The following is a 17,562-nucleotide window of genomic DNA, read 5'->3' on the forward strand; positions in this document are numbered from 1 at the left end:
GGCCCCTGCATCTGTGTGGGAGACCTGGAAGAAGCTCCTGGCTCCTGGCTTCAGATCATCCACCCAGCTCCAGGCATTGCAGCCATTTGTGGAGTGAACCAACAGATGGATAGACCTTTCTCTCTGGCTTCCTCTCTCTCACTGTCTATAATTCTACCTTTTGAATAAACAAATTAAAAAAACCCTTTTTGTCTATAATCCTCATCATATACACTCAGAACAAATATAACTGAAATGCTAGTTTAAATACACATGGAGAAATAAACACACATGAGGATACTTCAAAAGGTTTGTGGAAAATGTTTTGTGACAAGATGATGCAAGGAATTTTAAAATTTTCTTGTATGAAAATAAATCTACCTTAAAAAAAACCATGTATTTATTTATTTGGAAGGCAGAGTGACAGAGAGAAAGGGGGAGATCTTCCAGCCACTGATTCACTCCCCAAATGCCCACACCATCTATGGCTGGGCCAGGTCAAAGCCGGGAGCCAAGAGCTCCATCCAGGTCTCCCATGTGGATGGCAGGGTCTCAAGGTCTTGAGTACCCATGGCCTCCAGGGATGTGCCTTAGCTGAAAGCTGGAACTTGAAGCAGACCCCTCAGTGCAGGTAGCAGGTGCTTAATCACTGCCCCAACACCCACCTTGAAGTTCCTTTGAACTCAACCTGCCGTGGTCTTTTTGAAGACACACACAGATCAACAGCTAGATCCTTCTTGTGTGTGTGCCATCTTAGCTATTTGTCTTTCAGAACTTTCAGGATTTTCAGTTGCATGTAATATTCATACTTAGGGATGCAGAAATACATTCCCGACTTGGTAAAACTACACAGTCCCTAAAAGCCCACGAATAAACAAGGTGGCAAGAAAGCTGGGCCAGAAAAATGTGCCCCGTATTCCTTTTCCTAAAATGAATTTTCATGTGTCGCTCAGCGGATTTTTTTCCTTCTCTTACCTCCTTAAAGAGTCAGGTAGGACCCGTCACAACCTGTTTGAGAGAATTGGAGGCCCACACAGGGCCCACACTTACTTGAGTGGTGGATGAACGTTAAATATGATTTGAAATCTAGGCGGGGCCCAGTCTTCAATCCCTCGGATCCTAGACTTAAGTTTAATTTCCTCGACTATATCCACACTGGCTTCAAAGTCTTGTCGAACACGATCTTCATTTACCACCTGAACAACACATCAGAGGATTCAGGAACAAGTTAAATGAGCATTTTCCAAGAAGTTAGATGAAAAGAACATTCAAATGTGTTTCCCACATGAACATATACTGTGAAAATTACAACTGCTTCCAATTGAACCAAAAGCCATGGCAAGAGCCCGCCTCATCCCTAAAGCCATCTGCCCAAGAGCGGCTTCCAGCACCACCCAGCGGGATTGCTCGTCTTAGTATTTTTGGTTCATTTGCTTCCAGACTCCACTTTCCATGAGTAGGTCCTTTGGAGCCGGATTTCAGGTTGGCTAGCCTTTATTTGAAAGGCTGGGGAGCAGAAGTGTTTTGGATTTTTTTCAGCTTTTGGAATATCTGCATAGGTTTTACTGGCTGATCATCCCTAATCTGAAAATCTGCACTCTGCAATCTTCCAAAAGTCACAACGTTGTGAACCCATCTGAACTTTCATGAGCAGCAGAAGCCTCAGCCTTAGTCAACAGATTGACATGCGCCAGGGCCAACCCTGTTGTGCCTCTTCCCCAGAAGCAGCTCTGTTAGGAACACTGTCCTGCTTATAAATACACAGGTGGCTCCCCTCTGATCCATACCACTTTCCTATTTTCATTTAAAACCCAAACTCACCAAATTAGCATTCCACAGCCTCTACAAATCGGAAACTACCATTCAAGCCTTATTTCCATGAAGATCAACACCCCCCCCCCACTCCTAGACACACACACGCACACAAACAATCCAGCGCCAGAGTCATTCTGCCCCCTACGTCTACCTGCTACAGTGCTGCCCACCCCAAGAGTTGGCTCAAGTCTAGAGATTTCCAGTCAGCCTTTCCATGTTCCCCTGGTAAAATCAAACACTCCCTTCCTTGCTCTTCCAGACTGCTTTTTTCCTTTCTCGTTGTCACAGAAAGACTGCGTGCTCTCAGAGAGCAGAATGGCCTACAAGGGAACCTGCGTGTATTTCAAGTCAGGCAGTCCACATGGACCCGTCCTGCTGAGGGCTTGGGTCCACCACTTTAAAATAAAAATACCAGGGCCAGCGCTGTGGCATAGCAGGTAAAGCCATCACCTGCAGTGCCGGCATCCCATATGGGCACTGTCTCGAGTCCCGGCTGCTCCACTTCCAATCCAGCTCTATGCTATGGCCTGGGAAAGCAGTGGGAGATGGCCCAACTCCTTGGGCCCCTGCACCCGCGTGGAAACCTAGGAGAAGCTCCTGGCTCCTTGCTTTGGATAGGCGCAGCTCCAGCCGTTGTGGCCATCTGAGGAGTGAACCAGCGGATGGAAGACCTCTCTTTCTCTCTCTGCCTCTCCTCTCTCTCTCTGTAACTCTGACTTTCAAATAAATAAATCTAAAAAAAAAAAAAAAAAATACCAGTGGCATCCACCTAACAGCATACATCTGAGGATGACAGTGAGGACTGCTTAGCACAGCCCTGGGACCATAACCAGCACTCTCTGCCTGCCAGTTTTGTCATTTGGGTTGTCTCCTCCAACCCACAGCGACCATAGAGCAAACATGAGTTTGAGCTAAATGGGCCAGGCAAAATTAGCAATTTTAGACTCAAGCTCTTTTGAGACTTACTATGGAGCCGGCTGCATTCAGGGAATCTGCAAGCTGATAATTAGCCACCGACAACATCCAGCACTTCCGGAACACTTGGTACAACTCCTTGGCTAACCGTTCGGCAGAATTGAAGCCTGGCTCATAAGTGAAGCTGAAATGTAAGAGATGCAAAAACTGGACATGGAGACTCATGAAAAGTATGTTTGGGGTCTTCCTGGGCTGTTCTACTGTTCTTCCCACCCCCCAAGTCAGAGGAGGTTGCTACTGTGTCAGACCCTCCCTCGCACACCAGATGTCCACTCCAAGTTCTCCATGCTCAGTTAATAGAGCCTTTTATTTATTACGGGTACTAACAGTTGGAGGTATAGTGAAAAGAGCACTAGAGTTGGAGCCAGGAGACCCGAGTTCAAGGCCTGCTTCTGACTCTAACAGCATTGTGACCTGAGACACATCTTTTACATGCCTTGGTTTCTATGTCCATAAATTGGAGTTCAAAAGGAGAGAGTGCAGGTGGGAGGGAGGGTAGGATGGGAAGAATCACTCTGTTCCTAAGTTTGTATATATGAAGTACTGGAAGTTTGTATACTTTAAATAAAATTTTAAATAGACAAAAAAAAAGTACATTTATATATCTAAACAGTTGTTCAGCCCTGTCCATGAGTGTGTACACAAAAGCCATTTATATGACATATATGCCATAGAAACTTTGGGGGTGATCATTCCTTTTCCAGGTGATAATCTCTATCAATGGAACTGGCTGAACTTGGCCAAGAATGTCAGAGGTGCAGTGTTCACAGGGCCACAGAAGAGACCGCCTAGGTGTCCACGAGCAGGTGTACTTGGAAGACAGATACCTCCTAGAGGAGCTGTAGGAACATCCACAGGTTTCTATGATGTCATTAAGCTCTCCAAGTTCTGTGGGAAGATAAAAGAAAGAGAAATGATGCCTTCCAGGCTGTTCCATTGAAACACAGTCAAGTTTAGAAAAAGAACACAAAGACAGCTCCCTGCACCTCAGAAAGAACCAATGATTCAGTATCTTCATGCTTCGGTTTCTTTTGTGTTTGTATTATGAGACTACAGATAATGAACAAAGATGGGATTTCACCTGACATTTCACCAAAATTTAATTCAGAGGCCAAACAGGTATCAGACCATAATTGAATATCTGGTTTTTCATTCAATTCTACAAATGAGATGAGAGATTCTCTAGCAAGACATTTGAAATGAGAACAACGTGCTATTATTTTTAATCAGGGGCCTCTTCTGCTCTTGGGAGAAGATTCCTCCAATGCCACGATCATGAGCTATGGTGTGTGATGCATGGAAGTATGCGCACGGGGCAGGGAGCAAGTCGGTCACATCCAGCAAGTTTCCACATCTTACCTAAAATAACAAAGTCATCAAAGTCACATTTGCAGGCCTCTTTCACCACATCAGAGAAAGCAGGTGTTTCAGGCACTGGGCTGACCTGCAACACAGCACAGCCTGGAAAAAGAGGGGAAAGGAGTTTTCTCCAGCAAGAAGGAAAGAGACACGGCACAACCTACAGTGAAATCAGGGAATAGAAAGGACTGAGGAGTTACCCCACAAGAATCCTAGAGTCCAGCTTCAGGAATTAAACACTGCAAGAAGATATTGTGTTGTTTTTATGTCCTCTATGATTAAATAAAACAGATTGATAAATATATAATTTATAATAATCATCTATCTACCTACATTTAGGTATATTTAAAATTTTCCCTATTACCAAGTTTTTTTTTTTTTTTAATGGAATGGGATAACAAACAACATTAGCTCACAGTAAAGCAAAGAGTACGAGGAAACATAGATATTGTACAGGGTTGAATAACATTCCCCCCAAATCCCTGCCAGCCCAGAGCCTGGGAGTGTGGCCTTCTAGGGAAATAAATTTTTTGCAGGTACAAATATAGAAAAACAATCTTTACTTTTGAGTTTCATTACTTTGGTTTGGAAGGAAGGGGGTTGTGAGGGAGTGATGGAGACAATAGTTCAGATGTGCTAAGCTGGAGGGCGACTGTGCCCACTTGTGTGCTGCAGGCATGAATCCACCAGTGACGGAGAAAATGGAGTGCTTTTAGCCACTTTAGGTTATAGGTCCTGGGGTCCAACCCATGGTCAAGCTCAGCAGGTCCTGGCCATATACAGATCAAACATTGAGAAGAGGGGTGCAGGCCCGCCAACAGCCTGGGGCGACATCAACTGGCAGGGAAGAACTAAAGATGTCTAGTGACTAAAACTGTCCAGGAAGCAAATATATAGGAAAACAGTAGGACTGGAGGCAGGACTCACATTTAGAAAATGGTAAGAATGTGTGGCACACCCTGATTTCAGCAGTCAGCTTAAGAAATACCCTGCCCTCAGGGAAGAACTCCCTGGCCCAGAATGAGAGGAGCTGCTCCTACCAGGTGACCACTGGACCCTTGTCTCTGCTCTGCCAGTCACCCCTCGTTGCGCACCCCTCCTGTGCAGAGGCTCCAGGAGGGAGGGAGCACTTCCTGGGCTCTGCTCCTGCCCAGCACCCATCACAACACAGGCTCATTGTTGAATGAATGAAAAAGAACCACACGGAAGAGACTCTGTGAAGAGCTGGGAAAATGCTGTGTGACAGAAAACAAGGGAAGAAAGAAGACTTAAACTGCTGGAAAAAAAAAAGAGAGAGAGAGATAAAAGCAAGATAAAGTGTAATAAAATGTAACACAAAACAGAGGATCTCACAACTGGATGGAACATAACCATCTTGAAGAAAAACGGCAGAAATGTTGACGATTTTATAGTTTGCTCAAAAAGGTTTAGGGAGCGGGTATTTAACACAGCAGTTATGATATCAGTATTCCATACTGCAGTGCCTGGGTTCAATTTCTGGCTGTAGCTCCTGACTCCAGGTTCCTGCTAATGTGCACCCGGGGGAGCAACAGGCAACGGCCACATAACTGGATTTCTGTTACCCACATCGGGGAGCAAGCTCTTAAGTTGAATTGTAGGCTCCTGTCCTCAGCTCTAGCCCTGCCTCAGCTATTGCAGGCATGTGGAGAATGAACCAGTGGATGGAAAATCTGTTTCTGTCTGTCTGTCTGTCTCTCTCTGCCTTTCAAATAAATAAATAAATAAATAATAAAATTAAGAAGTTTTAGACCAAGTACACACACACACACACACAGTTTTGACACAGAAGGAGATGGATGTGGGAGATTATCAAATAAAGCTTTCTCATATGTGCCCAACTTGCCTTCATAGCCACTGTCTGAAGAAGTGGAAGAGCTGGGTTCTTCCCTCGTGTCAGGAGCTGTTGCTTCAGGGTCAGCCTCTCTGTGCTCAAGCGAAGCACCGGCTTCCTCGACAATCCAGCTCTCTGCCTGCTGTTGACTCATGATGTTATACTTTATCTTCTCCATTGCTGATATAATCACATCTGCCACATAAAAGTGGGCATTTTCCTGCAAGAAAAAAAAACAATGGAAATACAAGCATAATCAATATTTTTTTTCATGGAGAGTATATTAGATTTGAAACATCAATAAGCTCCAAAACCAGTCTGAGTTCAATAGTGTTCATGCATATAAATATAAATGCTCACTTAACAGAACTTTCCACAAGGATATGAGGTTCTTCCCAAAAAAATTAATGGAAGAGGAAACCAAAAGATAAGTTTATTTTAGAATTAAAATTTTACGTGAAACCCATGCATAGTTTTTTTTCATAATGCACATTTCCCATGAGTCCTTTGGTGACCCCTCGTAGGCCACTGCATTGCTTGCAGCCCACATCATCCAGAGACGTAGATTTAGTCCACTCTCACCAGCAGCCAACTGGGTAGAATCTCTGGTGATACAAAACCCTAGCTGGATGGTGGCCCAATGGCCGACTCATTCATCGGTCACAGAACACCTTCCAGCTGAGCACAGATCCTGCCCTGGAACCCTTCTCAATGCAGCGTGCCTAGCAGCCTCTACAAATCAAATACTGAAACAAAACCTATTTTTCATGCCTCATCAAGGTGAGGTTTACCCTGTAGTTAAGAAAAAAAAAAGAGACGATGTTAACATTTACCTTTTCTACATCAACAGGCAGCATGAATGCCTCTGGTGAGAAGGAATTCAAAGAAATGGTTCTTCTACTGACTTGAACAGCACCTGCTAATGTAGCAAGTTATTAAAAATGGAGAAATGGAAGTCCAAAGTTTATCTAAGAAAACAAAACAATTCTAAGAAGCAGCTTTCAAATACTGTTCAATAAAAGACAACCTAACACAATTCTGGACAAAACAAGGATGACAGAAAAAGAAAGTCCCTTGTGATGTGAGGTCCTGCACATACTGCCTTGCTGATTATTTCTCAGAGAGGCTGTGGAGTCACTGGGAGAACCATTGGAATGGAATAGGAAGAGAAGAGGATCATGGGTAGGAAGAGGATCATGGGAAATAGCTACAGGATATGGGGAACAGTGAGAAGGACCAGTGCAAAAGCAGGGCCATAAGTATTATGGGATCAGTTCTCCAAATCATTGTGAGTGACCCCAAACTTCCTGTCCACAGAAACAAACCCATCTGAAAATGTTTGTACTGCTTCTTTGAAACAATCTTCCTCCAGTGAAAAACAAGAAATTGCAGAAGCTATATTCTGCTGACTTCCTATTTTCTTGCACCCATAAGCCACTCCACTAGTGGCAACGACCACCATCAGAACAAGCAGTTTCTGTTGTGCGGTTTCTCTTTGTGCAGAATTTAATGCAAAAGTTTCTATGGCCACCACAAGAGCTGAATTGTCCGGGTCTGCTCATTAGAACACAATGTCGCAAACGCCGTGGTGCACGTGCAGCTCTCAGAAGGCTCAGCAGAGAGGCAAGCAGGCTCACTTGAATCCCGAGCCTCGTGTTCAAGAAAGCAGCGGATGCACGGCACACTTTGGTCCTCATAGCTTCAGAAACCAGCTGGGGCTGGCCGACTAGGCAGTAAATATTGTAGAGCCTGAAGTTCGTATAGCATCCATTGCAATTACTCCATCTGCCACAGTAGTGCAGCACCAACTAGAGACAAAACAAAACTTTGTTCATAAAAAGAGGCAGCAGGAAGGAGTTGGCGCACAGATCCTAATCTGTGGATCCTAAGCTTATCAGAAAATCACAGTCAAGTCGCAATAGATTCCAGGTCCAGCTCTCCATGAACAGGCTATTCTGCATCTGAACCTTCTTCTCTCTCAGATCAGGGTAACTGCCTAGTAGGACATCAAGGGGGGCTAGGAACGTGAAAGTGCCTTAGGAACGTGTAGGTCCTCTGCAAATAGAAGCAGCTGTAGAACTGCTTCCTACAGCCTCAGGAAACACGTACATCGTCTTTCTCCTCCTACCACATTTTCTAGGAAAGGAAAACCTGCTGCTGCCATTTGAAATGCAGCAAAATCACAGAGGAATCCACATGTGACCAGCCACCGCCTGCTCTCCCCATCCCTGCCCCACAGCAAAGAAAGGAAGAGCCAGGTCACTCAGGACTTCCCTTCCTTACTCCCACGGAATCAATCCCCTCACTAAATGTAAAAGATATTCTTAGGACACAGATGGCTGTGAAAGGCCCTGAGAAGGATTTCTAGGAGTGCCTGTATTCGCACAAAAGGGGTTGTAATCCTTGCTTTTGTTTTGGGAGAAAGTTAAAGGCACAGGGTTATTTTAAGTTGCACAGCCACCTTCTGCAGAGGGATCAACAAGAAACTTGTGGCCCGGCAGACCAGGCTCAAAGATCCTTTTCAGTCAGTGAGTTTGTAACTTGTCACTGTTTGTGGGGGCGGGGGAGTGGGGGATGGGGGATGCACAATCCAATAACAGATCAACCTCACAGCAACCACTAACTTTATCCTGAGAACTACCCAGGAAGGTCAATGAAGATAGATAAAAAGGCCTGTAAGGAGTGTGGTTTTACTCAAATCTGGTTCTTATCTCAAAATTAACCCATCGAGGGACCAGTATGTAGGAGGTTAAAGCCATATGGGGCCGGCGCCGCGGCTCACTAGGCTAATCCTCCGCCTTGCGGCGCCGGCACACCGGGTTCTAGTCCCAGTTGGGGCGCCGGATTCTGTCCCGGTTGCCCCTCTTCCAGGCCAGCTCTCTGCTGTGGCCAGGGAGAGCAATGGAGATTGGTCCAAGTGCTTGGGCCCTGCACTCACATGGGAGACCAGGAGAAACACCTGGCTCCTGGCTTCGGGTCAGCGCAGTGCACCGGCTGCAGAGCGCCGGCCGCGGTGGCCATTGGGGGGTGAACCAACGGCAAAAGGAAGACCTTTCTCTCTGTCTCTCTCTCTCACTGTCCACTCTGCCTGTCAAAACAAACAAAAAAAAAGCCATATGGGTGCTGGTTCCAGTCCCTGTTGCCTCTCTTCCAATCCAGCTCTCTGCTGTGGGCTGGAAAAGCAGTAGAGGATGGCCCAAGTGCTTGGGCCCCTGCACCGGCATGGGAGACCTGGAAGATGCTCTTGGCTCCTGGCTTCAGCCTGGCCCAGCCCTGGCTGTTGAGGCCATTTGGAGGAGTGAACCAGCAGATGGAAGAACTCTGTGTGTGTGTGTGTGCGCGCGCACGTGCATGTGTTTGTGAGAGAGTGTCTCTTCTCTCTCTGTAACTCTGACCTTCAAATAAATAAATAAATCTTTTTTAAAAATTAGCACATCAAAAAACTGGCCCAGGACTGCTCTTCTTGAGCTATTAGTAACGTATTAAATGTTGTTACCATCTTTGATTTTTCAAACAGTTCCCATGCTTGAAATAAACCCCAAATCTGCGTCATAAGGAAAGATGGATTCCTGTTAACAAGAAATAAAAAGGGGCCGGCGCTGTAGAGTAGTAAGTGAGGCCACCGCCTGTGGTGCCAGCATCCCATGAGGGCACTGGTTCGAGTCCCAGCTGCCCCACTTCTGATCCAGCTCTCTGCTGTGGCCTGGGAAATCAGTAGAAGATGGCCCAAGTCCTTGGACCCCTGCACCTGCGTGGGAGACCCCGAAGAAGCTCCCGGCTCTTGACTTCAGATTGGTGCAGCTCTGGCCGTTGCGGCCATCTGGGGAGTGAACCAGCAGCTGGAAGACCTCTCTCTCTGCCTCTACCTCTGTAACTCTGCCTTTTAAATAAATAAATATGTAGAAATATATATGGGCAGCTTCTAAAATTTATGTTTTCAAAGAAAAACCTGGACTGAACTAGAGTTCAGACATAAACAATTGAAAGCATGAATATAATAAATACTTAAGCACACCACAAACAGCAGAATTCTTGAGTGGCAGGCACTTTGCGTGCATTATCTTATTTTAGGAATTTTATATAGTCATTGGGGGGAAATCACAGGTGTTGTTTTTAAATCTTGTCTTCTCATCACCCTCTGCATAGGCATACACAACAGATGAGGCGAGCTCATTGCCCATGCAGGTAGAGGTGTGAACTGGAACCCCTTCAAGCCATGGGGACACACCTTCCATCACCCATCCTGAATGGAGAGGGCTCCGCATGGTCCCCCTTGCAGAGAGCTGAACTGACTGTTAAGTCCCTGAAGGCACACACCAGACCAAAGCGGGCACAAGGCGTCGATCAGCAGCCATACTAATAACATTTCCCTGCAGCCTAAGAAGTGAGCAAATTCTTGGCTTCCCCTGCTGTGTCCAGCCCGGTGTCTGGGCTGATGATACTATTAAGGCAGCTAGTACAGACTTCTGGTGAAAGAAGAGATCTGTGAATTATTTTTTCTCTTAGAGAAGACATTAAGGCAGGCTTTAGATGGAGGGGAAGCCGAGTGTGTGGACAGACAGAAATGAGGAAAGTCTTCGAACCAGCACTACCTTCAGCAGCAGAAACTGTCAGTTGCAAAGGCTCCAACAACGCACGGTCAACCTCGGGACACGCAGACGTGGCCAAAATCCTAGAACTCGTCGGGAAAGACGCATGACGAGAACACCCTGGGGGAGCCACCCGTTCTTCAGTCCAAGAGAAGCCGCCGCTCTTCATGCCTGAGCCACGGGCAGAGGCACTGCCTGTGGAGTCTGCAGCGTCCTCAGAAAACGTTGTCTCTTCAGGGGCGCCCCCGAGGGGCGGCGGCGACGGGTCCGAGGGAGGGGCAGCATCTGCCGCCGCGTGGCTGGCGCTGTTCCCCACCGCCGGCACCTGGGAAGGCGAGTCCTGCAGCTGCTGCCGCACACACTGGGGGTTAATCCAGGCCGCCCTGTGCCTCGTGAACCTGACATCTAACTGGCAGTGGGGCTGCTCGGCGCCCAGGAGGCTGGGGGAAGCATCAGCGTCGCTGGAGGCTCCGCCGATCCCTTCCCAGGCGTCCACAGGGGCATCCTGCTGGCCTGAGGACTGGGACACCATCTTGCCAGGCTCGGGGCTGCGGTGAGAGCGGTCAGGACTGACGGGAGGAGTTCTCTGGGGGCTGTAGCACTACTTGATGAGGAACTTGAACTTGCCACATGGCCAGCCAAAGGTCTGAAGAAATTCCCTGCAAGGAGCAAAAGTCATTCAAGATAAATAATGGGTCCAAGGTTACAGCAAGACAGGCGTAAGAAGTTCTAGGGTTTTATTGCACAGCAGGGTGACTATCAGCAAAGGTAATGTACTTTATATTTCTCTATAAAATAAAAATAAACTAGAAGACAGGATTTCAGATGTTTTCATCACAAAGGAATGCCGAATGTTTGAGATACACACACACACACACACACACACACACACACATATATATATATATATATATTTACCCTGATTGGTCAGCACTCAGTATATGCATGTATTGAAACACCACACAGTACTCCATACATATGTACAAGTTTTATACGTCTGATAATAAATACTTTAAAAAGTTACAACTTTTTTTAAAGATAAGGGTGGGCATTTGACACAGTTGTTCAGTTGCACTTGGGACTTGTGCATGCCATATTAGAGTAGCTGGTTTGAGTCTAGGCTCCTCCACTTCCTGTCAAGCTTCTTGATAGCCTACACCCTGGGAGGCAGCGGATGATGGCTCAAGTACTTGGGTCCCTGCCACCCACTTTAGAGACCTGGACTGAGTTCCTGACTTTGGCCTGACCCAGCCCTGGCTTTTGCAGGCATTTGAGGGATAAACCAGCAGATGAGAGATCTCTCTCTCTCTCTCTCTCTCTGCCCCTCTTTCTGCCTTTCTAATAAAAATGAAAGTCAACAAATAAATAATATTTTTAAAAGATAGATAAGGGATTAATCATATTTTAGACTGCAAATTACTGGGGGGAGACAGAAAACAGAAAAAAAAGGAAAAGTTTGTATTTTGCTCTGTACAGCACAGTAAATTTAGCTGATTTGAGTCAAAAAAATAAATCAGCTACAGGGGTCGGCGCTGTGGCGTAGCAAGTAAAACCACCGCCTGCAGTGCCGGCATCCTAACTAATAAATCACATAAAATATAAAACATCTGGGGCTGGTGTTGAGGTGCAGCCAGTTAAAGCCCTGGCCTGAAGCACCAGCATCCCATATGGGCGCCGGTTCTAGTCCCGGCTGCTCCTCTTCTGATCCAGCTCTCTGCTGTGGCCTGGGAAAGCAGTAGAAGATGTCCCAGGTCCTTGGGCCCCTGCACCCTCGTGGGAGACCCAGAAAAAGCTTCTGGCTCTTGGCTCCTGGCTTCGGATTGGCACAGCTCTGGCCATTGTGGCCATCTGGGGAATGAATCAGCGGATGGAAGACCTCTCTCTCTGCCTCTACCTCTCTCTATAACTCTTTCAAATAAATTAAATCTTTAAAAAAATATAAAACATCCAAATATCAAAATCATTCCAACAAAATTAAATGTTGGGGGCCGGCGCTGTGGCATAACGAGTGAGGCTGCCATCTGCAGTGCCAGCATCCTGTATGGGTGCTGGTTCGAGACCTGGCTGCTCTAATTCCAGTCCAGCTCTCTGCTATGACCTGGGAAAGCAGTAGAAGATGGCTCAAGTCCTTGGGCCCCTGCACCCGCGTGGGAGACCCAGAGGAAGCTCCTGGCTCCTGGCTTCGGATCGGTGCAGCTCCGGCTGTTGCAGCCACCTGGGGAGTGAACTGGCAGATGGAAGACCTCTCTCTCTCTCTCTCTCTCTGCCTCTCATTCTCTCTTTCTGTGTAACTCTGACTTTCAAATAAATAAAATCTTTTAAAAAATTAAATTAAATGTTAAATCCAAAGTAGGACTACTATCTGGAAGCAAAGATGCATGTTCGTCCATTTAAAATTTTTATTTAGTTTGTATTAGCATTTTCACAAAGTAGGCAAGTGGCTTGACCAGCAGTACCGCATTTCATGTAACTTACATTGGCTTATATAATATTTATATTGAAATAGCAATTCATATTATTAATTTATAATAGTTGAAGAATACACTATGAATCTAGACTCATCTTTAAGGTGGTTCACTTGCTTTGTAAAAAAAAAAAAATTGTTTATTTGAGGGCAGAGACAGAGAACAGAGCTCTCATTCACTGGCTCACTTCTCAAATGCCCACAATGACTGCGATAAGGCCAGGGCTTAGGCCAGGAGCCAGGAACTCAGTACAGGGCTCTATGTGCGTAGCAGGGACCCAAGTACTTGAGCCACCATCTGCTGCCTCCCAGGGTCTACACTGACAGGAAGCTGGAATGAGGAGCAGACTTGAGCTTAGGTACTCCAGTACGGGATACAGTCACCTTAACCAGTGCCTTAGCTGATACTCTGAATATCCACCCCCCATTCACTCACTTTAGGCTTGGTTTTTGCTTTAGTCAATAAGGTGATAATTAAAATGTCAAGTGCTATGCAAATGAGAAGCCCTTTTGTCATTAAAACTACAGGTTCAGCAAATGTTTCTTTTTACTATTCTCCTTTCTGGAACAGAGGAACAACCCTCAAAGGCGAGGGAGCCCAGCACCGGGAAATCTAGAAATAGAAGCCCTCTATCTAGGCAGGTTCAGCCATTTATGAAGGGTTTCAAAACATGTGCACAGTGCTGACTATGAGACTCTGTGGAGCCAATTCCAGAGCTCTAAATACCATCATTATGTGTGTAGGCAACTCCCAAATGCATATCTGGACTCCTGACCTCCCCCTGAACTCAAGGATACCATTATCCTACTTTCTATTTGACATCGGTTCAAAGGGCATTCCGATGTGAAACACAGAAAAGAGCCCGATCTCCTCCCAAACCTGCTCCTCTCTTGTTTCTCCCATCTCCAGAAACACATCTGCTATCTTTCCATAGCTCTCCACCTTTATCCCATCCTCAAATCCACAGCTACAGCCAGCACCTTAGTCTAAGTCACCATTTTCTCCCACCTGAACACCCAACCATCACTCCCCAGTGGCAGCCCTGCCTCCACAATCAACAGGAATTTCAGAGAGATCTTTTATAAGCCTAAATGAGATCACACCAGTCCCCTGCTAATAGCAATCCCCCCAACGGCTTCTCGCCTCAAATCCGGAATAGAATCCGAATGCCTTACCTTGTCCCTAGGGCCTGACATGCTCCTGCCCCCTGCAGACCTCTCTGCCTGTCTTCATTCAGCCTCCGAGCTGCAGCCACACAGCCACACAGCCGGCTCTTGAACCCTGCAAGCTCTTTCTCACCCCGGGAGTGCTTTTCTAGATCCCCTCTGTCTGCTCTTCCCCAAAACGAGCACACCTCTGACTCTTTCCTGTCACACGCGCTCTGGTTGATGAATTACTTCCTCAAAGAACTTTCCTAATGACTTCTCTTGAGGTGGTTCCCCACTCACGCTCCATCACAGCACCCTGTGTAGTTTTTATCTCACTTCCTGAAATGTCAGCGCTCCCCACCTGCGCCCGACCATGAGCTTCCTGGGGGCAGTGGCCTGGCTGCATCCCCCTTATCTGGAGTAGCACGTGGAAATTCAATCAACGTTTCTGAGTAAATCGACAAAGCAGGCATAAAGTCAAGAGCTACTTAAAGATTTCTATGGGGGCAGGTGTTGTAATGCAGCCAGTAAAACCACAGCCTACGACACGGGCATCCCACATGGGTACTGGTTCGTGTCCAATCCTGCTTCCCTGCTAATGGCCTGGGGAAAGCAACAGAAGATGGCCCAAGTGTTTGGGCCCCTGCCCTCTACATGGGAGACCCACATGAGGCTCCCGGCTCCTGGCTTTGACCTGGCCCAGCCCTGGCTGTTGTGGCCATTTGGGGAGTGAACCAGATTTCTGTGACAGATACAGCTGTTCTATTCCTAGGTCAGTATTATTCATACAGGCATAGAGGTGAGTTCATGTTTCCTAAACATATGAAATTTCTCACCCAATGTTTATAATAAGATACAAGTTCAAATAAACCCAAAAAAGGTACATAGAAAAATTGTTCTTAAAAGTCCTCTCTTCCAGGTGACACCTTTGGGAGGGATACAGATGAAGATTATATAAACAGCCATGCACCACATAGCAACATTTTGGTCAATGGCACACCCTACATACAACAGAGTCCCTGTAAGATTATATTGCCTCGTGACGTCACCATCTTAGTGTAAGTGCACTCTGTGATGGTTGCATAATGATGAAATCACCAATGACTCAGTTCTCAGGACAAATTCCCATCACTGAGCAATACATGACTCTCTCTGTGTATATGTCCCACACATCTTTTGTATTATATATATATAATACAAAAATATATATACATACATATATATACATACATATATATACATATACATATATATACATGAAGTTTATGGAGGGACGAGTGTTTGGCCTAACAATTAAGATTCTTACTTCCCATACTGCAGTACCTAGGTTTGAGTCCAGATTCCAGCTTCCTGCTAATTCAAACCCTGGGAGAAACGTGTAATGGTTTAAGTATTTGGGGGGGTTCTACCATCCGTGTGGGAGACTGGCATTGAGTTCCAAGTTCCTAGATTTGACCTGGCCCAGGCTCAGACACTGTGGACATTTGGGGAGTGAACCAACAGATGGGAGATCTCACCATCTGTCTCCCTCTCTCTGACCCTCAAATTAAAAAAAAAAAAATTGTGGAAATTAAAAGACAAAGTAATAGTAATAGTTTCTTTTCATAATATATATTTTACATGAAATTTTTGAAGACCCCTTGTGTGAGTGTGAGTGTGAGTGTGTGTGCACACTCATGTGTATATCTAAATACAAGCCCCAAATCACAACTCACGGTATATCACAGGACATACCTGTGTCAACTGCCAGAACTTTCCACTGCAAAGTGCTTCATCTGCCTCTGCAGCCCTCAAACACCCCCTTGTGTTCCAAGTTCTCCTTGTTGCATACCTTTTCCTCTCCAATAACTTTGGATTTTATAACCACAAAACAAAGCAATGACTATGACTTTGATAAAGCGATTCAAACATGGAAGCCTGGAGTGACAATTGAGGAGCACCCCTCACATTGAGCCCCACCATTCCAAATTCACTCTTGAAATGATGTTGCTAACCATTTTATCGCTTCCAGACCTGGTTAATCCATATGTTGGGTCAGAAGATATGTTTTGTTTTCTGTTTTACACACATACATGGGATCATGGTGTACATACTCTATAACTTCTTCCCTTTTTTTTTTTTTTTTTTTTTTTTTGACAGGCAGAGTGGACAGTGAGAGAGAGACACAGAGAGGAAGGTCTTCCTTTGCCGTTGGTTCACCCTCCAATGGCCGCTGCGGCTGGCATGCTGCAGCCAGTGCACCGCGCTGATCCGAAGCCAGGAGCCAGGTGCTTCTCCTGGTCTCCCATGCGAGTGCAGGGCCCAAGCACTTGGGCCATCCTCCACTGCACTCCCGGGCCACAGCAGAGAGCTGGACAGGAAGAGGAGCAACCGGGACAGAATCCAACGCCCCGACCGGGACTAGAACCCGGGGTGCCGGCGACGCAGGCGGAGGATTAGCCTAGTGAGCAGCCATGGCGCTGGCCCTCTATAACTTCTTTTGCTCTCAACATTATGTCTATTATTTCTTACCTATTTATTTTTTCAAAATTTTTATTATTTATTTAATTGAAAAGCAGAGATAGTGACATAGATCTTCCATCTTCTGGTTTACTCCCCAGATGCCTACAACAACCAGGGCTGGGCCAGGGAGAAGCCAGGATCCCAGATCTCCATCTAGGTCTTCCATATAGGTGGCAGGGACCCATGTACTTGAGTCACTGCTTGCTACCTCCTAGGCAGGAAGCTAGAATTGGGAGAAGAATTGAACTCAAATGCAGGGACTCTGACATGCAATGTGGGCATTCCAAGCAGCATATTAACTGCTACACCAAACACCCTTCCTCTTACCAATCTCTGTAGTATAAATACAGCACACCTTCCTTAGCCAGATGCTATTGATGAAAAATTATTGCAAATTTTTGTTTTTATAAAATATGCACCAATGAACATCTTTGTTCATGTCTTTTTTTTTTTTTCTGACTTTCTTCTACTAGTTCCTTTCCCTTACTAGTTCTAACCTTAGGCTGAGTCCATAGTCTGAGTTCATGATAAACTATTTCCAACAGAATAAAGTTACAGAAGTAAGTCATGGTTTATTCTAATTTTCTACATACCACATCTTTTGTGTTTGTGGAGGGGATATATTTATAGATATAAAAATCATATGTATGGAGCCGGCACTGTGGTGTAGCAGGTAAAGCCACCGCCTGCAGTGCCAACATCCCATTTGGGCGCTGGTTCGAGTCTTGGCTGCTCTGCTTCCGAACCAGCTCTTTGCTGTGGCCTGAGAAAGCAGTAGAAGATGGCCCAAGTCCTTTGGCCCCTGCACCCGCTTGGGAAGACCCCAAGGAAGCTTCTGGCTCCTGGCTTTGGATTGGCGCAGCTCCAGCCACTGCAGC

The 17,562-nt window shown here is 46.0% G+C and overlaps 1 protein-coding gene across 3 annotated transcripts in view; it reads right to left on the reverse strand.

The window, feature by feature from the left end:
* The window catches only part of RUBCNL (rubicon like autophagy enhancer), a 43,994-nt gene that overhangs the window by 13,315 nt on the left and 13,117 nt on the right, over nucleotides 1–17,562 (reverse strand). The window contains exons 1-8 of one of the 3 annotated variants that reach the window (XM_008259984.4): nucleotides 14,210–14,337; nucleotides 10,573–11,228; nucleotides 6,814–6,899; nucleotides 5,993–6,200; nucleotides 4,129–4,230; nucleotides 3,597–3,657; nucleotides 2,761–2,893; nucleotides 1,030–1,175 (exon numbers count right to left, since the gene is read on the reverse strand). In XM_008259984.4, coding sequence (XP_008258206.2) covers nucleotides 1,030–1,175; nucleotides 2,761–2,893; nucleotides 3,597–3,657; nucleotides 4,129–4,230; nucleotides 5,993–6,200; nucleotides 6,814–6,899; nucleotides 10,573–11,101 — 1,265 coding nt within the window. In that variant the 5' untranslated portion in view covers nucleotides 11,102–11,228; nucleotides 14,210–14,337. Of the gene's footprint in view, nucleotides 1–1,029; nucleotides 1,176–2,760; nucleotides 2,894–3,596; nucleotides 3,658–4,128; nucleotides 4,231–5,992; nucleotides 6,201–6,813; nucleotides 6,900–10,572; nucleotides 11,229–14,209; nucleotides 14,338–17,562 lie in introns of those variants that run through there. The other 2 variants (XM_008259985.4, XM_008259983.4) reach the window with 2 other exon arrangements.

Source organism: Oryctolagus cuniculus, chromosome 9, assembly GCF_964237555.1.
Source record: "Oryctolagus cuniculus chromosome 9, mOryCun1.1, whole genome shotgun sequence".
In the NCBI taxonomy this organism is placed as follows: Eukaryota; Metazoa; Chordata; class Mammalia; order Lagomorpha; family Leporidae; genus Oryctolagus; species Oryctolagus cuniculus.